This window comes from Macrobrachium nipponense, chromosome 35 (assembly GCF_015104395.2).
Source record: "Macrobrachium nipponense isolate FS-2020 chromosome 35, ASM1510439v2, whole genome shotgun sequence".
NCBI lineage: Eukaryota > Metazoa > Arthropoda > Malacostraca > Decapoda > Palaemonidae > Macrobrachium > Macrobrachium nipponense.
Genome location: NC_061096.1, coordinates 60,066,495 through 60,088,099, shown reverse-complemented (window position 1 = coordinate 60,088,099; position 21,605 = coordinate 60,066,495). Strand labels below are relative to the sequence as shown.

The 21,605-nt window shown below is 35.0% G+C and overlaps 1 protein-coding gene across 1 annotated transcript in view; it reads right to left on the bottom strand.

Moving 5' to 3' along the window:
* The window catches only part of LOC135208834 (circadian locomoter output cycles protein kaput-like), a 341,286-nt gene that overhangs the window by 116,876 nt on the left and 202,805 nt on the right, over positions 1–21,605 (bottom strand). Inside the window, 2 exon segments of the mRNA XM_064241398.1 lie at positions 12,150–12,242; positions 19,628–19,776. Coding sequence (XP_064097468.1) covers positions 12,150–12,242; positions 19,628–19,776 — 242 coding nt within the window.

Here is a 21,605-nt window from a genome sequence, read left to right as displayed (position 1 = left end):
CTTTCCTATGAGTAAATCAATCTAGACGAAACCTTTTTCTGAGTTTAGAATTAGCCCAGTGGCGGTCTCTTTATGGACGTCCCGAAAAATACCCCTTTTAGAGTAATAAAGTTCAGTCACTTATTGTTGATTTAAAATCGTTAGAACAAATCTTTTTCATATATTTGTCTTGAAGTAACCAAAGCGAACTCAAGGATTTAAATAAACAACTAGCAAAAAAAAAAAAATAAAGTGTGTCGAATCCCAGATGCAGGGTTGAATTTATCGAAACTTCGCTAATGGCGAGTGGGCGTTGCCTTCCTATTTCTTCCTGAACTGAAATTTGTTTCTGGTGTCTCATTTCCCCTTCGACTCGTACCTAACTCCCACTCGGTAAGAAAATCAAAAATATTTTCAACTTCACCCAACAGCATCTGCAACCCACTCACCTTCAAAGTTTTTTTCTTTTTTTTTTCCCCCTCTTAACACCGAGTTTCTTGCGTCTGGCAAGTAACTTATTAAATATCGAAAAGGCTAAACAATTTCTCTCGTGGGAAACAACGATTTAAAACAGGCTTATAAAAGGAATTGGAATAAAACCTGGATATTATATGAAATAAGGAGGAAAAGAGCAGGACAAAGATTAATAAAGCATTCTCTCTTTTTGGTCAATGTCTGAACTGTTGACAATATCAAAAGTCCTTAGCTGCCAAGGTATAACACGAGAATGACATCGTCTTGGCATATTTCAGTGTATCTTATATCAGTCCTGAAGCATCATATTCTCTCTCTCTCTCTCTCTCTCTCTCTCTCTCTCTCTCTCTCTCTCTCTCTCACAAAGCTCTGCCTATTTTGCTAAACGATGGTGAATCCAGACCCAGCTCAGATGAAAAATACTAGTTTTTTTTTCTGTTTTCTGAAAATCGTTTGAAAAGGTTCATTATTTCAAATACCAATGACCTGTGGAGGCGACTCAATTGATTCGTTTGACGCCATTAAAATAAAATAAAAAAATGAGGCAGTTCATTTCAAAACACTGATCGTCAATAAAACCTAAGGTAAAAAAAAAATTAAAAACAAAAAGCTCATTGAAATACAGATGTGTGTTTTTTGGGTTCGTACATCAACATTTTCCTTCCTATGAACCGAAAAGTCTCTCTCTCTCTCTCTCTCTCCTCTCTCTCTCTCTCTCTCTCTCTCTCTCTCTCTCTACACCAGTAGTCCTTAACAGGGGGTATAAGAACAACATGCTGGGGGTATGGGACTTGATCTCTGGATATTTGTATATATTTGATTTTAATGCGTCAATGCATGCATGGGTACAATGTTTATTTACATTTTACATTCTGTAAATAAATAGCTATATAAGATTATAAATCTTTTTAATTTTCTTGTATGCTCTATTCCTAGCTATTCATACCTAAAGGATATTATAAAACTAAGTCATATTGTCAACAAATAGGACTTAAGGGGACTAAGCATAGGGGGTATGGAACCATATTGGGTATTTCATTGGGGGGGGGGGGGGTTATTTTGGTATTTCATTGGTGGGGGGGGGGGGGGGGGGGGGGGGCCGGGTCTGGAGTCATCGAAAGTTTATGAACCCCTCCTCTACACCAACGAAAGGCCCCAGGGTTCGATCCCCAGCGCTCTACAACGTTTTGGCACGTTCCTCTAAATAATACTGTAACTTTCTCGACCTAGGAAGTCAATCGAGAATATGGCTACTTTATAGATGACTATGTGTATATGTGTATGTATATATATATATATATATATATATATATATAGTATATATATTTACGTATATATATAATATATATATATATATATATATATATATATATATATATATATCATTCGAGCTACAAATGTCCTTTAATATCTAATTCGCCATACCTTGAAATTGATATATTTTCATATATGTACCAAAGGGGAATTTTTTAGTTGATAATAATTTCGTCCCCTCTATGGGATCGAACCATCGTCCAATGGACGGGAACGAAATCAGGAACGGACAGTGACGCTATCCAATTCGTTCACTGTCCGTTCCTGATTTCGTTCCTGTCCACTGGACGGTGGTTCGATCCCATGAGGGGACGAAATTATTATCAACTAAAAAATTCCCCTTTGGTAGAGCGAATTAAGATATTAAAGAACATTTGTAGCTCGAATGATATATATAAATCACGATGATGTAATAATTATTCATATATATATATATATAATATATATATATATATATATATATATACATATACTTAAAAAAATCACTGTAGATGCACGTGACTTCATAAATAAGCGAATCCCACAGGAAAACGATAGTCAGAAATCCAAGCGCTTTCGTCTTTACTCAGACATTGTCAAGGAGTTAACTCCTTGACAATGTCTGAGTAAAGACGAAAGCTTTTATATATATATATATATATATATATATATATATATATATATATATATATATATATTTGCAGAATGACGGAACCTATCTTCCAAATGGGCTTCGTGTGAGGTTCCTACTTAAAAATACTAATCAATACAAACTGTTTACCAACTGAGTTACTTTGTATTTTAGATAATTTCAGTTCATGTGATTCTTCTACAATACTTTAAAATATCAATTAATAAAAAAAATGTAATGAATTAAAAAAAAAAACCTTGTATTTTCTACTTTGAATATCAGTTACTTTGGCCGCCCCTGAAGAAAATGCGTAAATTTAATTAAATCAGACATTTCACAAAAAAAGTTTTTTATTTTTTTTTTATTTTACGTTTTATACTCGTTAATAATGATGCTTCGGCATCGAAGGTCACGTGACCTGTGACGTCGTTTCAATAGCATCACGTCAACCAGCTACGTCATGACGACGTCGCTTCCAAACACTTTATCTTTCATTCTCCTTCAGAGTTCTCGCCACACTGTGACATACGAAGTCAAATAAAATACCTGATACGTATATAAATATATATATATATATATATATATATATATATATATATATATATATATATATATATAAATAAAATATATATATGTTGTATATATATATGCATATATATATTTTATATATATATATATATATATATATATAGTGTGTGTGTGTGTGTGTGTGTATATATGATATATCTATACAGATATATATGTATGTATGTATATATATATATATATATAGATATATATAGTGATAAATATGATATATATATCCATGTGATATATATAATATATTGATATATACATATATATATATATATCTAATATATATATATCTATATAATATATATATATATATCATACATTATAATATCTATGTATCAACGTCAATGATTTTTACCGAGTCTTACGTGTTGATTTTAATTATTGTTATTTTTTTCCTTTTTGTACTATAGCCAGGATGATGAAGCCATGCTTTGAAGCGTTAGCTGGAAGTAAAGTTGAAATATGCATCACCTACTTTTCATCCTCTTACTTGTAATACAAACACACACACAAACGAACACAAATATACATAGGGTGTATATATATATATATATATATATATATATATATATATATATATATATATATATTAGCAATTTAAATACAATATCTGAACAAACGCATTACTGTAACAAATACATTTTGCTGTCAATCACCGATTTTTGACCACTGTCCCATAACAAATCTTTATTGTACCTAGAGAGTAAAACAATGTTGGCATTGTTTGCTCCTGAATAAACACGCAAAAAAAAAAAATAAAAGCGAATAAACTATGCTTTTATTTAATACCATTCTGAATGCGGAATCTGTTATACACGGACGTGTGATTGTTTGTTTGTTTGTATGTGTTTTTACGTTGCATGGAACCAGCAGTTATTCAGCAACGGAACCAACGGCTTTACTTGACTTCCGAACCACGTCGACGTGTGATTGTACGTGACCGTGTGTGTGTGTCTTCAGTTGACGATTTTTTTTTTTTTTTTTTTTGCTCCAATTGTGTGTGGCTGTGTGTGTTCTTCTGTTGAGGAACCTTTATTTATTTATTTATTTATTATATATATATAATATATATATATATATATATATATATATATATATATATATATATATATATATATATATATATATATATATGCATATATATTTTTATTTATTTACTTGTTTGTTCATTTATTGCTCCAATGTTGTGTGTGTGTCTGTGTATGTTCTCCTCCTGTGAGGAACATTTATTTCATTTATTTTTTATTTACTTGCTTATTTTTTTCTCCAAATGTGTGCGTGTCTGTGTGTTCTCCTCCTGTTGAGGAGCCTTTATTTATTTATTTATTTATTTATTTTTTTGCTCAAATTGTGTGTGTCTGTTCTCCTTCTGTTGAGGAACGTTATTTATTTCACAACACACACACACAACACACACAAACCAAAAAAAAGAAATTTATATATATATATATATATATAATATTATATATATATATATAATATAATATATATATATATATATATATGTGTGTGTGTGTGTGTGTGTGGAGAGATGAGAGAGCGAGAGAGAGAGAGAGTGTGTATGTTCGCGAACATTTTTCTGCTCCAATCAGGAGTTTTTTTCTTTCCGCCGCTTCTTGTTATTAGTTAGATCTCGTTACCAATTACGGGCTGCCGCTCAAGCTCTTATAACCGCGAGGTGCTATTTCCGAGCTCTTGGCCTTCTCGTAGCAACTTCATAAGCTTAATGTAGTTTCCCCGGCCACTTATGAGGGAGAGAGAGAGAGGGAGAGGGTGGAGGTAAAAGATTTTGCTATAGGGTTTTCATCCGTACGACGCCCTTGCGTTATTGGAGGTTATATATATCACATATTATGTTATTGGAGTATTTATATATTATATATATATATTATATATATATATATATATATATATATATATATATATATATATATATATATATATATTCCACAAGAATATATACAGTGCACCGCTTTTTGAGGTGCGCTGACAGCACTTTCCCCCTGGGGGGGGGGGGGGGGGGGTTTGGAATGATGTTGACACTTATATAAAATTAATACCAGTTGTAGCCAAGCAGAGAGTCAAAAACACAAGGTTCACGAAATGAAAGAAAAAAAAAAAAAAAAAAAAAAAAAAAAAAAAAAAAAAAAAAAAAAAAATTGGACAACAAAATTTCTGTTTTCATTTATCTCAAGCCAAGACTACAGCCATGAAAACTGTAATTTGACCCGAGAACAATAACGAAAGCATATTGCGAGAGCGCCTCGTCTACTCTGTCACTATAAATGATCGACGGTTGGACAAATCCCTAGATGCTCTTCCAATATGGCTTCGTTATTATTCCCGAGTGCGTCATATGACAATTTTCATCGCTGCTTCCCCTAGTCATTGCACAGGCAGTTGCAATACTATTGTTATCCTGAAGATGATCAACAGATATTCATTCAAAGGTTATCTAACGGGATATGGCATTACTTAAGGTTCTTTGCAACGTCCTTTCGGCCCCTAGCTGCAACTACTTTCATTCCTGTTACTGTACCTCCGTTCATATTCTCTTTCTTCCATCTTACTCTCCACCCTCTCCTAACAACTGCTTCATAGTGCAACTGCTTTGAGGTTTTCCTCCTGTCACACCTTTCAAACCTTTTACTGTCCATTTCCGTTTCAAAGCTGAATGGCCTTAGTGGCTCCAGTGCTTGGCATAATGCCAAAAAATCTATATGAATAAAAACCTCATGAATATATCCAGATAGATAATTCGTAGCTTCAATATATACAAAAAATATACACCATTTGCAAGATTCAATATAAAGGTAAAGAAGAAAATAGACGATTCATAACTACAGGAATTACAGGAAAATGACTAAAGTTAAACTATATGAAAAGGATAAGATTAAACGCGAGAGGCCGAAGAAACAGAAGAAGCTCTTGACGAACCGACCAAGCAGGCCGCATGCGCAGTCAATCTAATACTTCAGAGTGACGTCATACAAACTATGGCCACCGAAGCAAAATTAATTTGAGAGATAAGTGAAACAGGGACATATTCTACCTACATACATGTAACCCAAATAATGTACTTTAATGTGTGCATGCTGAATAAGTACTTAGGTTTCAGGACGAACCAAAACGCTAAAGAAATTACAATAAGAAAGCGTGATAAAAAATGCCTGACTCTTGGGTTTACAATCTCCACTTGACTCTCGATATTTGAGGGAGTGAAACCTGACAAAAATAATAGTTCTGGCACAAATGATAAGAAGAGAATATAAAAATTTAGGCCAAGGGCCAAGGTATATAGAACCTAAGCGGTCATTCAGCGCTGAAAGAGAAACTGAGAGCGTAAGGGTTGAAAGGTGTAACAGGCGAAAATCCCCGTAGCTGCCATACGAAACAGTTGCTAGGAATAAATGCAAAGAAGAGAATACGAGCGGAGATACAGTAAAAGGAATGAAAATTAATATTCCAAAAAGAATTCTGAGATAAAGCTGATCCAAAGTAGTGTGTTTCCACACGCACTGTGCGGTACAGTGGCGATGAGCGTGAAGGCAAGGTAAGTAGAAATGTTTCAGTAACTATGGGAGTCACTTCATGCTTCTGTGTTTCTTAGAATCGTAATGGTCTTTCTTAAGACGCTGAAAACCGATCACTTCATCCTAGGTCAAGCCCTGCCATTCTTCCTTCCTCCTTCGTCTTATTTTCTTCCGCAAAGGGATAGAAAAAGGAATTCGACCGGCCCTTTCCATTAGTAGGGGACATCTCTGAAACACATGGACAAGCATGAAGTGTGTCATGTTTTACCGAATCCCTGTCGTATTTTTCTTTGTTTTTTTTTTTAAATGACACTGAATGAATGCATGAAAATGGTCACTTTTAAAAACTTCCACTCCAAAACTAAAGAAAATTCCCTAAACATAATGAGACCCAAATAAGCGTAGAGGATTGTTAATATTTTTTTTTTTTCCCTGAGAGGAAAGGGAGTTTATCCTCCTGATGTTCAAAAGTACTTAGACAAAGGCAGCGGCTTTTATTGCTGAACTACATTGTGAACTACTTTTCTCATTTTTTTTCATTCTTTGTAAGTTGAACATTATTGTTTACATCAAAGGGCGTCTACACAGCTCGAGAGCCATTCAGATCTTACGACCCAGAGTAGTGGAGTCTCCGACCTCCAGGTACTACACCTTGCCCTATTTGACTTATTAAGGATTCTTTCTCCCTCATTATGGTCACTGACTTGCCTTATTATGAGACAATTGTCTTACTATTACTACCACTACTAATAGTACAACAATAACAACAACTACTACTACTACAACTTCAACTCATTATGATTTTCGAATGCTGAACGTGAGCAAAGCAATACCGTAGAGTCTTATCGGATCCCGGTTGTAGATGAACACAAAAACTATGCGTCTTGCATGTAGTCCCTGCTTCGAGAGAGAGAGAGAGAGAGAGAGAGAGAGAGAGAGAGAGAGAGAAGAGAATATATATGGGCGTATCCAGCCACCATACAGCCGGCTGCCAAATTTTTTAACGTCATCTTTGCAAGATCATGCTGCCTTTTTACCCATACCCGCCTTTCGTCACTCCCTCCTGCCGGTAAGCCTTCTGCCATAGGAAGAGCCAAGTCATCTGACTGTGCTTTCTTATCTACGAACAAGGCCGACAGCTAAACAATCGGATGGCTCCCGGCGCTCGTGGCCTAAGGCGATGTCACGCCAGTCCCAATGACGCACGCGCGCATTGCGTACGCATAGAATAAGTTACTTGCACAAATGTTTTCATTTTTCTTTTTATAACTCGTGCTCACAAAACCATATCTTTTCCGAATATTCGACGACTTGCTCACTTCATCCAGTCGCACACTCAACAAATATTCAGACTTCGATGGTGGGGGAGGGGGAGGTGGGGGAATTGGCACACCTACCTTCCACCCTTCTATGCATACAACTCCCCATAGGTGGCTCCTATTTCAACACACTCAGGTGACTCAGCAAATTTTCAGTAGGTGACGGTACGAGCCAACGAAGAGCAGCAGCTGTGTCAGCTCATCAATGCTATTCAAAATTTATACAAGAAATCGCGAGCTTTACGTGTGCCACAAGGATTAAGAATTACTAAACAAAAAATAAATAAATAAATAAATAAATAAATAATAAAAAAAATAAAAATAAAAAAACTGAACCATGTCAAAAGTTAATACTATTTAAATGATAGATATCAAAGTGAACAACAATGCAACTCAGTGGTAATTACTCTATCAGAGTTGAAGATACATCTTTTTATTGCGTTGAATTCTAAATTTCAACATGGTAATCGCTCATGACATTCTAACAGCATAAAAAATTTTTCCTTAAAGAGTGATCTCTCTCTCTCTCTCTCTCTCTCTCTCTCTCTCTCTCTCCTCTCTCTATCGCGCTCTATCTGATCTCTCTCTCTCTCTCTCTTTTACACACACACACATACACACAATAAACATTATTTATATACCCAGAACGCTTATGTGACCACTATTCGCCATCATTTCTTATGTGACTGCCCACCGTCCCTCAAAACAATAGCTATTGTTCCTGCGTTTTTTATAACTTCTCCCTTCCAGGTAAAAAAAAGAGCACAAGATACAACAAGTCAATATGATTCCGAGTCATCAGTTTTCTGTCAGAAGTTCTTATAGAAGAACACATAGACACAAACACGCACACACATATATGTGTGTATGTATATACATACATACAAACGTGTGTGTGTGTGTGCGCGCGCGCAGTTGTATAATCATGCCCAAAAAACCAAAAACCAAATGACGTCACTCAAACAATGAATATGACAAGACAAGAAGAGCAAATGCTAGACGAAAGTGCTACGCGCAATCCAAAGGCGAAAGTGACCTTGATCTTTTGGAGAAAGTTGAACTGACACTAAGTACAAGAGAGAGAGAGAGAGAGAGAGAGCTCTTATTTCGCTCACTGAACCCACTCGACCACAAATAACCGCAATACAAGAGGCGGTCAGCACGACTGCATTACTTGCATAGGGGTTCATCTGAAGAAATAGGTTGGTCCCGAGCTGGGAAACAGAAAGTCTGTAAAGATGTCGTTTATCATATAATATAGGCTACGGTTGTCACAAATTGCAATATTATATATATATATTATATATATATATATATTATATATATATATATATATATATATTAAAAGAAGAACGTAAATGCGTGTAATGGATTGCGACGTGCCAGCTTTCTTGGCTTGGAGACAGAAAGCACCTATACTCTGTTTTTTTTCCCCATCTGTCCATCCGCCTGTGGTGTTTGCGCATGGTAACACTGCGTCCCGGGCTTTAAATAATATCCTATTTCGAATATTAACGGTGTAATTCGCATACATTAAGTTATTAAAACACTTTTCAGTTGCAAATGCACACCAAGATATCCTTTTATTTACCTAAAACTTACACATAGAGTAACTATTTAAAGCCCAGGACGCAGTGTTACCAAGCACAACCACCACAGGCGGATGGACAGATGGAAAAAAACGGAGTACAGTGATAGCCTGCCTCGAAGAAGGAAATGATGAGTGTGCATTTGTGAGGTCGAAGCCTCTAGAGCGTGAAAAAGTCACACGCTCCGGAGGCAAGGCAAGAGACAGTTCAGATGACATCAGGTGCTGGTACAGACCCACCAAAGACGTATGGTACATATTTAAATGACTTAGGAACAGTCGCCTTTGAAAAGAGAGAAGTGTGAAGTGTATACATTTATTTAACATTAATTGTGAGGTGGGGAAATATAATGGATATGACTCTTTGTTTCAGATGGGTCCCCTGTCATTATTCTAGAGACGGGATTCTCTAAGACTTGCCTTTCGAAATGTAGTGGTTGACAATTTGAAAGTTTGGGGTTTTTACTTAAGACTAATTCAGGAGAGTAGAATGATAATTTACAGTTCTTTTGTGGGTCAGACTTAGTCACTTTGTTCCATTTTATGTTCATCTGGTTTGGGAAATAAATAGCATATTTTAGTATTTACGTGAACTCATTAGCCTAGTTTGATAGTGCTTGCAAAGAGAGACCGGCCAGCTACTGAAAGGTGAGAGTTGCCACTTGTGTAGTTTTGATAGGGGTAATATATATAATATATATATATATATATATATATATAATATATATATATATATATATATATATGTATATATAAAGATATTACGAGTATCATTGGAGAAACAAATACACAGTTATTCGTAGGTACGTTTATCTAGAAATAAATCTCTAAGGAGAAAAAGGGACAAAACCTCCCTGCAGAAATTTATTTCTGGATGTACGTGACCGCAAATAGCTTTGGATTTGCTTCTCCATTTCAAGACGCATGCTGCTATGAGTAATTTTTAGTTTATTAAGCTTCATTATCATGAAAACAGTAACGGCTGTTAATTTTGTCAATGAAGATTAATTCACGTTTCTAGCTAGCCTCCAACTATTGATTAAGTTTTTTTTGTAAGTCTTTATGCACTTACCAAGCATCGGACCTCTTTTCTCATTCAACCACCATCTACAACATTGATTCCCGGAATACCAGGACATTTCAGAAACCATCCGACATCACTATCCCTCTAAAGTATTTTCGCGATTTGAATATCACTTACATTGACACGTACTTTCAACGTGATCCCTTTATAGACAGACGTCCTTGGCATTTACCTTTTACTTGGCCCCACAACCTGACATCCACAACCGTCCATGACATCTAGAGTCACTTCATCCCCATAAATATTGAAGACACGGTTTGTCAGTTCTTCCACTACTTTAACTTTCATCAGAAATCATTCGTAATTTTTGTAACAATGAAACATATGATTTCAAGATTATCATTATTATTATCATTGTTTGTTTGTTTGTTTGTATGGTGTTTTAACGTTGCATGGAACCAGTGGTTATTCAACAAACAGGACCAACGGCTTTCCGTGACTCCCGAACCACGTCGAGATGAACTTCGATTCCAGAAATACGCATCTCTCACCCCTCTATGGAGTGCCCAGGAATACACATCTCTAACACCTCAATGGAATGCCCGAAAATCGAACTCGCGGCCACCGAGGCGGCAGGCCAAGACCATGCCGATCACGCCACTGAGGCGCTTTATTATTATTATTATTATTATTATTATTATTATTATTAATCGAAAGATGAACTCTATTCATATGGAAAGAGCCCAGAGGGGCCAATACCTTGAATTTCAAGCTTCCAAAAAATAATATGGTGTTCATTAGAAAGAGGCAACAGAAGGTATTATGAAAATTCAGAAGGTATTATGAAAATTAACGAATAAAGAGATAAGAGATCAAAATGTAAGTATTGCTCATAATAAATTATTTTTTTTATTTATTTAATATCAAGCTTCAAAAGCTTTTTCGTGATGAACGTTATCTATTGGTCTTTCTCCTTGTCTAGAGACCCATTGCTTTTCCATTACCAGTCCTTCTAACGTCGTTTAACCTCTGCTAAACCCTTCTAACATTGTTTAACACCAAGAAAAACACCCCCCGTGAATCTTTCAGGAAAATGCAAGCACAATGCATCATTATCGAAACCCCACTCAACTTTTCTTCATACGGAGATAACAACGATGTATGTATTCCGATTATAAATTATACATACAAACAATTTCCCAGATAACATAATGATGTACAAGGGTTCATATAAATGATGGAATATCCACAATTCAAATACCCACGACGTACACATAATGGAGATTACATATGAGAACTCATATGCACGATGAAATAGACACACTTACCTTCAAATATCCACTACCTACATATACAATGGAAAATACGTATGAATATCCATATTTATAAAGGAATAGACCCACGTATCTTCAAATATCCACCACGTGCATATAAAATAAGTAAGGATATTCATAAACATGTTGGAATAATGTTTACCTTCAAATATCCACCAAGCACATATAAATTAATTCGTATGAATATTCATATAAACAATGGAACAGACACACTTACTTTTAAATATCCGCCATGTACAGAAATAATGGAAAATGCGTACGAATATTCATACAAATAAAGGAATAGACACACTTACCTTAAAACCACCAACCCACCACCACAAGAAGAAGAAGAAGAAGAAGAAGAAGAGAAGAGAGAGGAGGGGAGGAGGAGGAGGAGGAGGAGGAGGAGAACTTACCTCAAGCATAAGGTGAGTGAATTCTTCGTTGGACAGAAAGGAGGGCTTTCCAGTCCTCACGAATCTCGTTACTTTGGGTTCGCACGGAGATCTCTGCAATGGGATAGAAAAAGAGAAGATGCGATAACAAAGTACATATATATGTATAACTTGATCACGAAATATATAGAACGTGATACTCTGTATGAATAAAGGTAATGCCACGGAGGAAAAATGAGCAGAAGAGAAACGATTTTCTATTTTTATCATTTTTCCTCTGTGGCATTACCTTTGTATATAGTATATATATATATATTATATATATATTATATATATATATATATATATATATATATATATTATATATATATACATATATATATATATATGTATATATATATATATATATATATATATATATATATATATATATATATATATCGAACTACAAATGTCCCTTTTAATATCTAATATGCTCTACCTCGGAAATTAATATATTTTTTCATATATGTTTAACCGAGGAGGAATTTATTATCGCTTAATAAATTCCCTCAAGGTTAAACATATATGAAAATATATTAATTCCGGGGTAGAGCGAATTAAAATATTAAAGGACATTTGTAGTCGATATATGTATATGAATCACGGTAATGTGATATGACGTGTATATATATATATATATATATATATATTAATATATATATATATATATATATATATTCATATAGTACAAACAGAGCTCCAACAACAATTAAAACAAAAACAAAAAACATTTGGTTTGAAAACACGGAAACCGCCCTGTGGTCATTTCCCTGAAATCGTAATTCAAGCGCAGATTCGTAATAAACCCGAGATGAAAAGAAAAATAAAAACACCGTCATTTCCTTGACGGACACAATGAAAAACACCTCTCATATATATTCATCTCTAGAAACGTCTGGCTTGAGGTGAAATGATGCTGAAGCCTTCCTGCTCGGCGGGAATATAAAAGGAAATTCTCCCCCGCCGGGGATTTCGACTTCAGCTGAAATTGCACGGGACGAAATGATGATGAAGTACAGGAGGCAACGACGATAAAACTTAATATTATCATTATTATTCAGAGTAAAATCCCTTTCCATACGGAACAAGCCGACAGGGACCACAGACTTTAACCTATACTTTTATTTACGCTACCTTCTTTTTCCCTTCTTACAACAACTGGAACTTCCTCGTTAGACGAGTGGTTTTCGCGCTCGGCTACCAATCCGGTGGTGTGAAGTTCGATTCTCGGCCCGGCCAACACGGAATCAGAGGAATTTATTTCTAGTGACAGAAATTCATTTCTCGATATAATGTGGTTCGGATCACACAATAAGCTGTAGTTACCGTTGCTAGGTGACCAATTGGTTCCTAGCCACGTAAAAATATCAATCCTTCGGGCCAGGCCTAGGAGGGCTGTTAATCAGCTCAGTGGTCTGGTTAAACTAAGATATACTTAACTTTTTTTCAACAACTGGGAACATTATGCGAGTTAATAACACATTTGTGAATAACACAATTATTTTAAGACCGTAATTAGCTGTTACGATGAGTAACGTGAGAATGCTATTACCGAAATCAACAGAGACGAGAAAAGAAAGGTGAAAGAATCTTGACAGGGTACAATCAACCTAGAACATCCCATATACATATACATATGGATTATATAGCCCCTTTATTCCTCACATCATTGTACTCTGGAACAGTTTCCCTGAGGAACTTACGCAAATACAACGTCAAATGTTCAAGCGAAGATACCATATATCAGTGTCCTAAAAAAACCATTCACCTGGTATTTTAATCATTTATCTAAATTTCGACCTATTTATTCGTTAATTTATTCAAATATCTTTAAGTTTCTTGTAATAACTGGTGTCTTCTTTCTGTACTCCATATCATCTTCTCTAACTTCTTTCAAATGAACATCATATTCTTTGGAAGCTTGAATTACATATCACTAGCCCTAGTAGGCTTGTTCCATATGAATAGGGGTTTATAACTGCATAATATTAATGATATTTCCTTAGGAGAGAGAGAGAGAGAGAGAAAGAGAGAGAGAGTTGAAATAAAATATCAGGAATCTTATGAAAGAGTGGGTGAGAGTAGTATACGTCAAGTATTGAGCTAGGACTAGTAATGGGAAAACTCTAAGGTGGCTGATAGCCACATTTCATTAGCTTGATAGAGCATCCGCAAGCAGTAAGTACCATACTTGATGAACTTATTTCCACGATAAGTAATTTAACGGGAAGTTTCGAAATATGAAAGACTGATTAGTAACATTTTCAAAAGGCGACGAGTTAGAGCAGATAACTGTTCAATCCTGCAATACCTAAATGTTAAAATTCTGATTTGAACTTCCAAAAATGGTTCGAATTTCGATTTAAAGGAGTTTATACTACGGAAAATAATTAACGGTATGACACTTACTTTTCGTATTGTATTCTAGCTATAAAAATATATATACAAATACATATGTATACAGCAGTATAATTTTGTGTTTATATATATATATATATATATATATATATATGTGTGTGTGTGTGTGTGTGTGTGTGTGTGTGTGTGTGTGTGTGTGTGTGTGTATAATTTTGTCTACCGTTAAATAATGTATAAATATAGAAATGGCGATAGTGTAAAACAGGTGGAGGTGGTTATACTCGACTGTGGTAACGAGATATATAATATAGTATATATATATATATATTATATATTATATATAATAATATATTATATATATATATATATAATATAGATAATATATCGTTTACCAGAGTTGGGTGTATATATATATATATATATATATTATATATATATATATATGTGTGTATATTATAATATATATATATATATATATATATATATATATATAATAATATATATACGTTACAAGAGTCGGGTATAACGACCTCCACCTGTTTCTACACTACCGCCATTTCTATATTTACACATTATTTAACTCTAGACAGAATTCATCTTATGAACTGCGACATTTTTAGTCCCATCATTTCTTGCAATACAGGAGACTCATACTCGCTCTCTAAGAAGATGCCATGTGAAATTTTAGTTTGAGCAACCACCGTGCTTTTTTTATACTATCTCTCTATTCATGGGTCATGATATGAAGGTACATATGACAGCGTTTCATATTCAAAGGAAGGATTAGAGGAACTGCAAAAAAGTATAATGTCACAGTACACAGTACAACGTTATTCTTTCACCGTATTCTTCGACGAAAGAAAATGGGAAAAAACTCTCAGAAAAAAAGGACCCCAATCCCCCATCTCCCCACTCCGCCACAAGATAAATAAATAAATAAATAAATAAGCCTTTATATAATATAGGCCTCACAGGGCAGCCCAGAAGACACTGTACATGCAAGGCGACAATAAAGTCTCTCTCTCTCTCTCTCTCTCTCTCTCTCTCTCTCTCTCTCTCTCTCTCTCTCTCTCTCTCTCCGGTAAACGCACGCACCCAGGAAAATCAAACTTTGAAATGTGCCCTGCAATTTGCAACATTGCGAGGGAAAGAAAACTATCAACGGCGCAGATGCTGAATATAGTGCCCAATGAATACCAATAGAATATGAGCAAGGAAATATAAATGTAGATACATGCATTCCTGAAATGGAAAGCGATAAGACCACCCAATGATTTTTTTTCTTTTGCAAACCAGACGACGCTCCGAAGAACTACACTTGTTAACGCAACGTCAGTTGCCGACAGCCCTGAATATAGTTTTAATAATAATAATAATAATAATAATAATAATAATAATAATAATAATAATAATACTTCAGTTCGGGCCGGGGTCGTCTTTGGTTTCAAGGGCTGGTATTGGTGCTGGTATGGCTGGTATAGCTGGTATCACGTGACGTTAGTAATAATAATAATAATAATAATAAAAACCAGTGAAGACGAGTGGCTAAAGAGTGCATGGGAAGAAGGACTAATAAACGTAGACGAAGACCCAGAAATATACAGAGACAGAAGAATGACAGACACAACAGAGGACTGACACAACAAACCAATGCACGGACAATACATGAGACAGACTAAAGAACTAGCCAGCGATGACACATGGCAATGGCTACAGAGGGGACAGCTAAAGAAGGAAACTGAAGGAATGATAACAGCGACACAAGATCAAGCCCTAAGAACCAGATATGTTCAAAGAACGATAGACGGAAATAACATCTCTCCCATATGTAGGAAGTGCAATACGAAAAATGAAACCATAAACCACATAGCAAGCGAATGCCCGGCACTTGCACAGAACCAGTACAAAAAGAGGCATGATTCAATGGCAAAAGCCCTCCACTGGAGCCTGTGCAAGAAACATCAGCTACCTTGCAGTAATAAGTGGTACGAGCACCAACCTGAAGGAGTGATAGAAAACGGTCACGGAAAGATCCTCTGGGACTATGGTATCAGAACGGATAGGGTGATACGTGCAAATAGACCAGACGTGACGTTGATTGACAAAGTCAAGAAGAAAGTATCACTCATTGATGTCGCAATACCATGGGACACCAGAGTTGAAGAGAAAGAGAGGGAAAAAATGGATAAGTATCAAGATCTGAAAATAGAAATAAGAAGGATATGGGATATGCCAGTGGAAATCGTACGCATAATCATAGGAGCACTAGGTACGATCCCAAGATCCCTGAAAAGGAATCTAGAAAAACTAGAGGCTGAAGTAGCTCCAGGACTCATGCAGAAGAGTGTGGTCCTAGAAACGGCGCACATAGTAAGAAAAGTGATGGACTCCTAAGGAGGCAGGATGCAACCCGGAACCCCACACTATAAATACCACCCAGTCGAATTGGAGGACTGTGATAGAGCAAAAAAAAAATAATAATAATATCATTACTATTATCATCATACAGGCAAACCTACCCCAGTTTCAAATGCATTAAAACTCTTTTTCCTACGAATTTCGTCTCAGGTAAGTCATATCTAATATTCCCAAAAATAAATGAATCCAAATGAAATGGTGATCTCTTATACTACTGATATTATTATTATTATTATTATTATTATTATTATTATATTATTATTATTTATTATTATTATTATTACTATGCAGTTGAATGTTGCAGTTGGGTGTCTGCAAGTAACTGTTGAAACAACTTGCCATCATGGATATAAAGAAAGGAAGGTAAATCGAAATTTACACAGAATAGCACAACGAGAAATCCGTACATATTACAGCGACGTAGCAAAAAGTTTAGCAGAGATTAAAAACAGTTGTTCCGTCGCGCCGAAAGAATGGTAGAATGCACAAGAGAACAAGAGAGTTTTGGAACGGAAAAGATCTCAATATCCTTTAATCCCTGGTGTTCTCGCAAGATGTAAATTAGCTGTGTAGATTATGAATAGTGAGAGTAAGTGCAATGCTAAATCAAGAAGGCCACGAAGTTGACAGATGAACTGTCGGACTATGTTGATGGTTCTTGGACTGGGCTTCTTCCTTGATATTATAACAATGAAATATGAAACGAAACAGCGACTGCTAAAGATAAACACAGACATTATAATAAACAACTATTCTATGCAGCACCGCTCTGTCAGAGGAGACAAGGAAGGATTAAAAAAAAAAAAAAAAAAAAAAAAAACAAAAAAAAAAAAAAAAAAAAAAAAAAAAAAAAAAAAAAAAAAAAAAACGCTTCTAGTACATTCTATGGCTCGTCAGGACCAGGCAAGATTATACATATATAATATAATATTAAGAATATATATATATATATATATATATATATATATATATATATATATATATATATATATATATATATATATAAGCGAATACCACAGGATTTCTTCTGTGTATGATTTTCCTGTGGTATTCGCTTATTTAATGAAGTCACGTGCATCTACTGTGATTTATTAAGTATGTTATATATATATATATATATATATATATATATATATATAATATATATATTATATATTATATATAGATATATATATATATATATATATATATATATATATATATCTATATAATATATATATATATATATATATATATCCTTAAAAATCACAGCAAATGCCCGTGACTTTATTAAATAAGCAAATACCACAGGAAAATCATAGACAGAAGAAATCCAAGCGCTTTTCGTCTTTACTAAGAAAGCGCTTGGATGCTCTATCATTTTCCTGTGGTATCGCTTATATATACATATATATATAATATATATATATATATATATATATATCCATATATATATATATATATAATATATACTATATATATATATATATATGTATATGCTTAAAAAATCAAAGCAAATGCCCGTGACTTTATTAAATAAGCAAATACCACAGAAAATCATAGACAGAAGAATCAAGCGCTCGTCTTTACTAAAGAAAGCGCTTGAATTCTGGTTATCATTTTCCTGTGGTATTCGCTTATATATATATATATATATATATATATATATATATATATATATATATATATATATATATGTGTGTGTGTGTGTGTGTGTGTGTGTGTGTGTCTGTGCGTGCGCGCGCCAGTGTCCTCGTAAGAAATCCCTACCCAGGCACACGAACAAGACTGAAAACACGTAAAAAAAAAAAAAAACGTGCAGGAAGTAAGAGCGAGACTCTCCGAAGAACGATCTGTAAGATAGGCAATTCCCCTCTTGTACGAGGATCAAAAAGCCTTCCCTAACATATATATTCATATTCTTATATGTGTCTCCCTTCCCCCGAAGTGAAGGAGAAAAAGAGACCTTCGGCTCTTCTAAGCTCCACCTCTTCCTAACCACTGCTTCCTCGACAAAACATATTCTACTTGAGGTTAATCTCTCTCTCTCTCTCTCTCTCTCTCTCTCTCTCTCTCTCTCTCTCTCAAACACGCTCACAAACATTGCTCCTTCAACAACACACAAACATGTTAATGACTGTTGAGGGAAAACCTTAGTTTCTCTCTCTCTCTCTCTCTCTCTCTCTCTCTCTCTCTCTCTCTCTCTCTCTCTCTATTTAATATTCTACGACAGAAAAACATGCTAATGGTTGTTGAGGGAAAACCTAGTCTCTCTCTCTCTCTCTCTCTCTCTCTCTCAGCTGACATAACATGAGCTTTATTCACAGCAAATAAATCGTTTAAAACCGAATTTCACCATCTATCTATCTATCTATCTATCTATCTATATATATATATATATATATAACAAATTAACCAGAAATTTGTAATCTTCCTAACGTAGTACAGACCTGCAAAATCATGCGACGAGGAGCGTCTTCAGTCGCGCATGCGCAGACGGCTACACGATAGACTCGCTTTTGAAGAGCCGCACTAGAAGCTACTGGAGAGGAGTACCTCAGGACCAGCGTCCTCGATTTGTTCTAAACCGACGCAGATGCTTTAATGGTATATTATATATATATATATATATATATATATATATAATATATATTATATATATATATATATATATATCACAGATGACAGAATAGAGTACTGACCTTTTTGGTTCTTGAGAAATGCAATGGTGGCCTTAAGGACGGTGGACTTGTCCATCTTACGGTTGTTGGAAGCCACCATACTGGACAGTTCGTTGATGAGGAGGTTGAACTGGTCGCGGCGTTTCTTTTCCGACAGGTTGCGAGATTTCCTGGAAGTTACAAGAAAAAGAAATAAATAAATACATGTGATATCAATTCGTAAGAACCTATCCAGATTTATACTACTATGAGCATATGGAATGTGTGTATTCACAGTTTATTCTCACAAGATTTGAATGTAATGAGTGTAATATATATATATATATATATATATATATATATATATATATATATATATATATATATATATATATATATATATATATATATATAAATGCTCCCATGTCTGTGCGTGCGTGTTTACTAAAAAACAAAAAAAAATCAAACAAGTGTAAATATATGAGCTGCAAAAATCATGCTAAATTCATTCCTGGCAAACAGAAAAAAGAAGAAGCAATTTCTGAAAAATGTCTTTTGAAATTAATTATGACGAATGGCTGCTTCATGCCGTAATTTAGAGAATAATGGAATCCACCTAATTAAATACCAGACGCGTGCTTAAACGAATAAAATGCTAAGAAATATCTGTGGGGGTTTTTTTCGTAACATTAATCAAGATTTTTTTTTTTACATTAATGGAGTTATGTAGTCTTAAAATACTTTGAGTTCAATTATGAAAACCGTTTCAACTACAAAAATAGAAAATTGCCGAACCAAAATCTCTCTCCTCTCATCGTCCTCTCCTCCCTCTCTCTCTCTCGTCTCTCTCTCTTTTCCTCTCTTCTCTTCGTCTCTCTCTCTCCTCTCTCGCTTTCTCTCTCTCATTTTTATCATGAAAGACGGGTGTATTCTTTAAAAAAAAAAAAACTTTCTTTTCTCAGTACAATTTCATCTCACTGGGATGCCTAACTTCTTTAGCTGTACTCTGATTCTCGATTAAATACCCATTATCTCCATCCTCAAATAACAGGAAAAAAGTTTAAAAAAATAAATTAAATAATCCTACAATATATTTCCCCTAATTTGAAACCCATTCATGGTTAACCTTTCGATTAATCCTTAAGTGAATAACCTTTAAAGGTCGTTTACCTATTACTGCTGAAGAAAATAAAAGCATTTTTATACGTCAAAATTGTAGCCAAACAATAATATCTATCGGTCTCGTCGAATCAAATGGGGGGAAAATTTGATACCAATAATGTGTATATTTCTCTCTCTCTCTCTCTCTCTCTCTCTCTCTCTCTCTCTCTCTCTCTCTCTCTCTCTCTCTCTCTCTCTCTCTCTCTCCTGAAACTGAATATCTATGAAAATGAGTATCTGTATTGATCCACTACAACGGAGTTCACCTAAACGTCATTTTCAGTTTCACGCCAAACATGTAGACATCTGTATGGATAATCCAACACAATGGAACAGGTGTTTACAAGTGTTTCCAGAGGCGCGTCAGCCTAGTCACATGAAGTACGACGACCACAGACCGAACGCCTTGATTACAAGGAAAAACTGAGGTCTCAGTTTTGGCAGGTAAAGGTTGCAAATGACTAGTCTTGAATGTCTAAAATAAACATACCACGGGAAGGCGGTGCAGGACCCAAAGGGCCCGTGGAAAGACCATAGGATGGTGGGGTGGGGGTAGGGGGGGAGGGGTGTGTTGAGGAAACCAAGAGAGAGAGAGGAAGAGAGAGAGATGAGAGATAGAGAGAGAGGCAGGCCTCGAAACCAAGTCATTTATTAATAATATGACGTACGACTTTTTTTATATATAATCTGAAATGTTATGATGAGTGAATGTTGTAATTGTCATCATTATTATTTATTAGAGACCATCAGCACTTGAAAATATAGAGAATGGGGATAAATTCAAGTGATTTAAATAAATCAACTAATTCTTGCGCAACGCTTACGTGGTCTCCCCCCGAACCACTAGGAAATCATACAC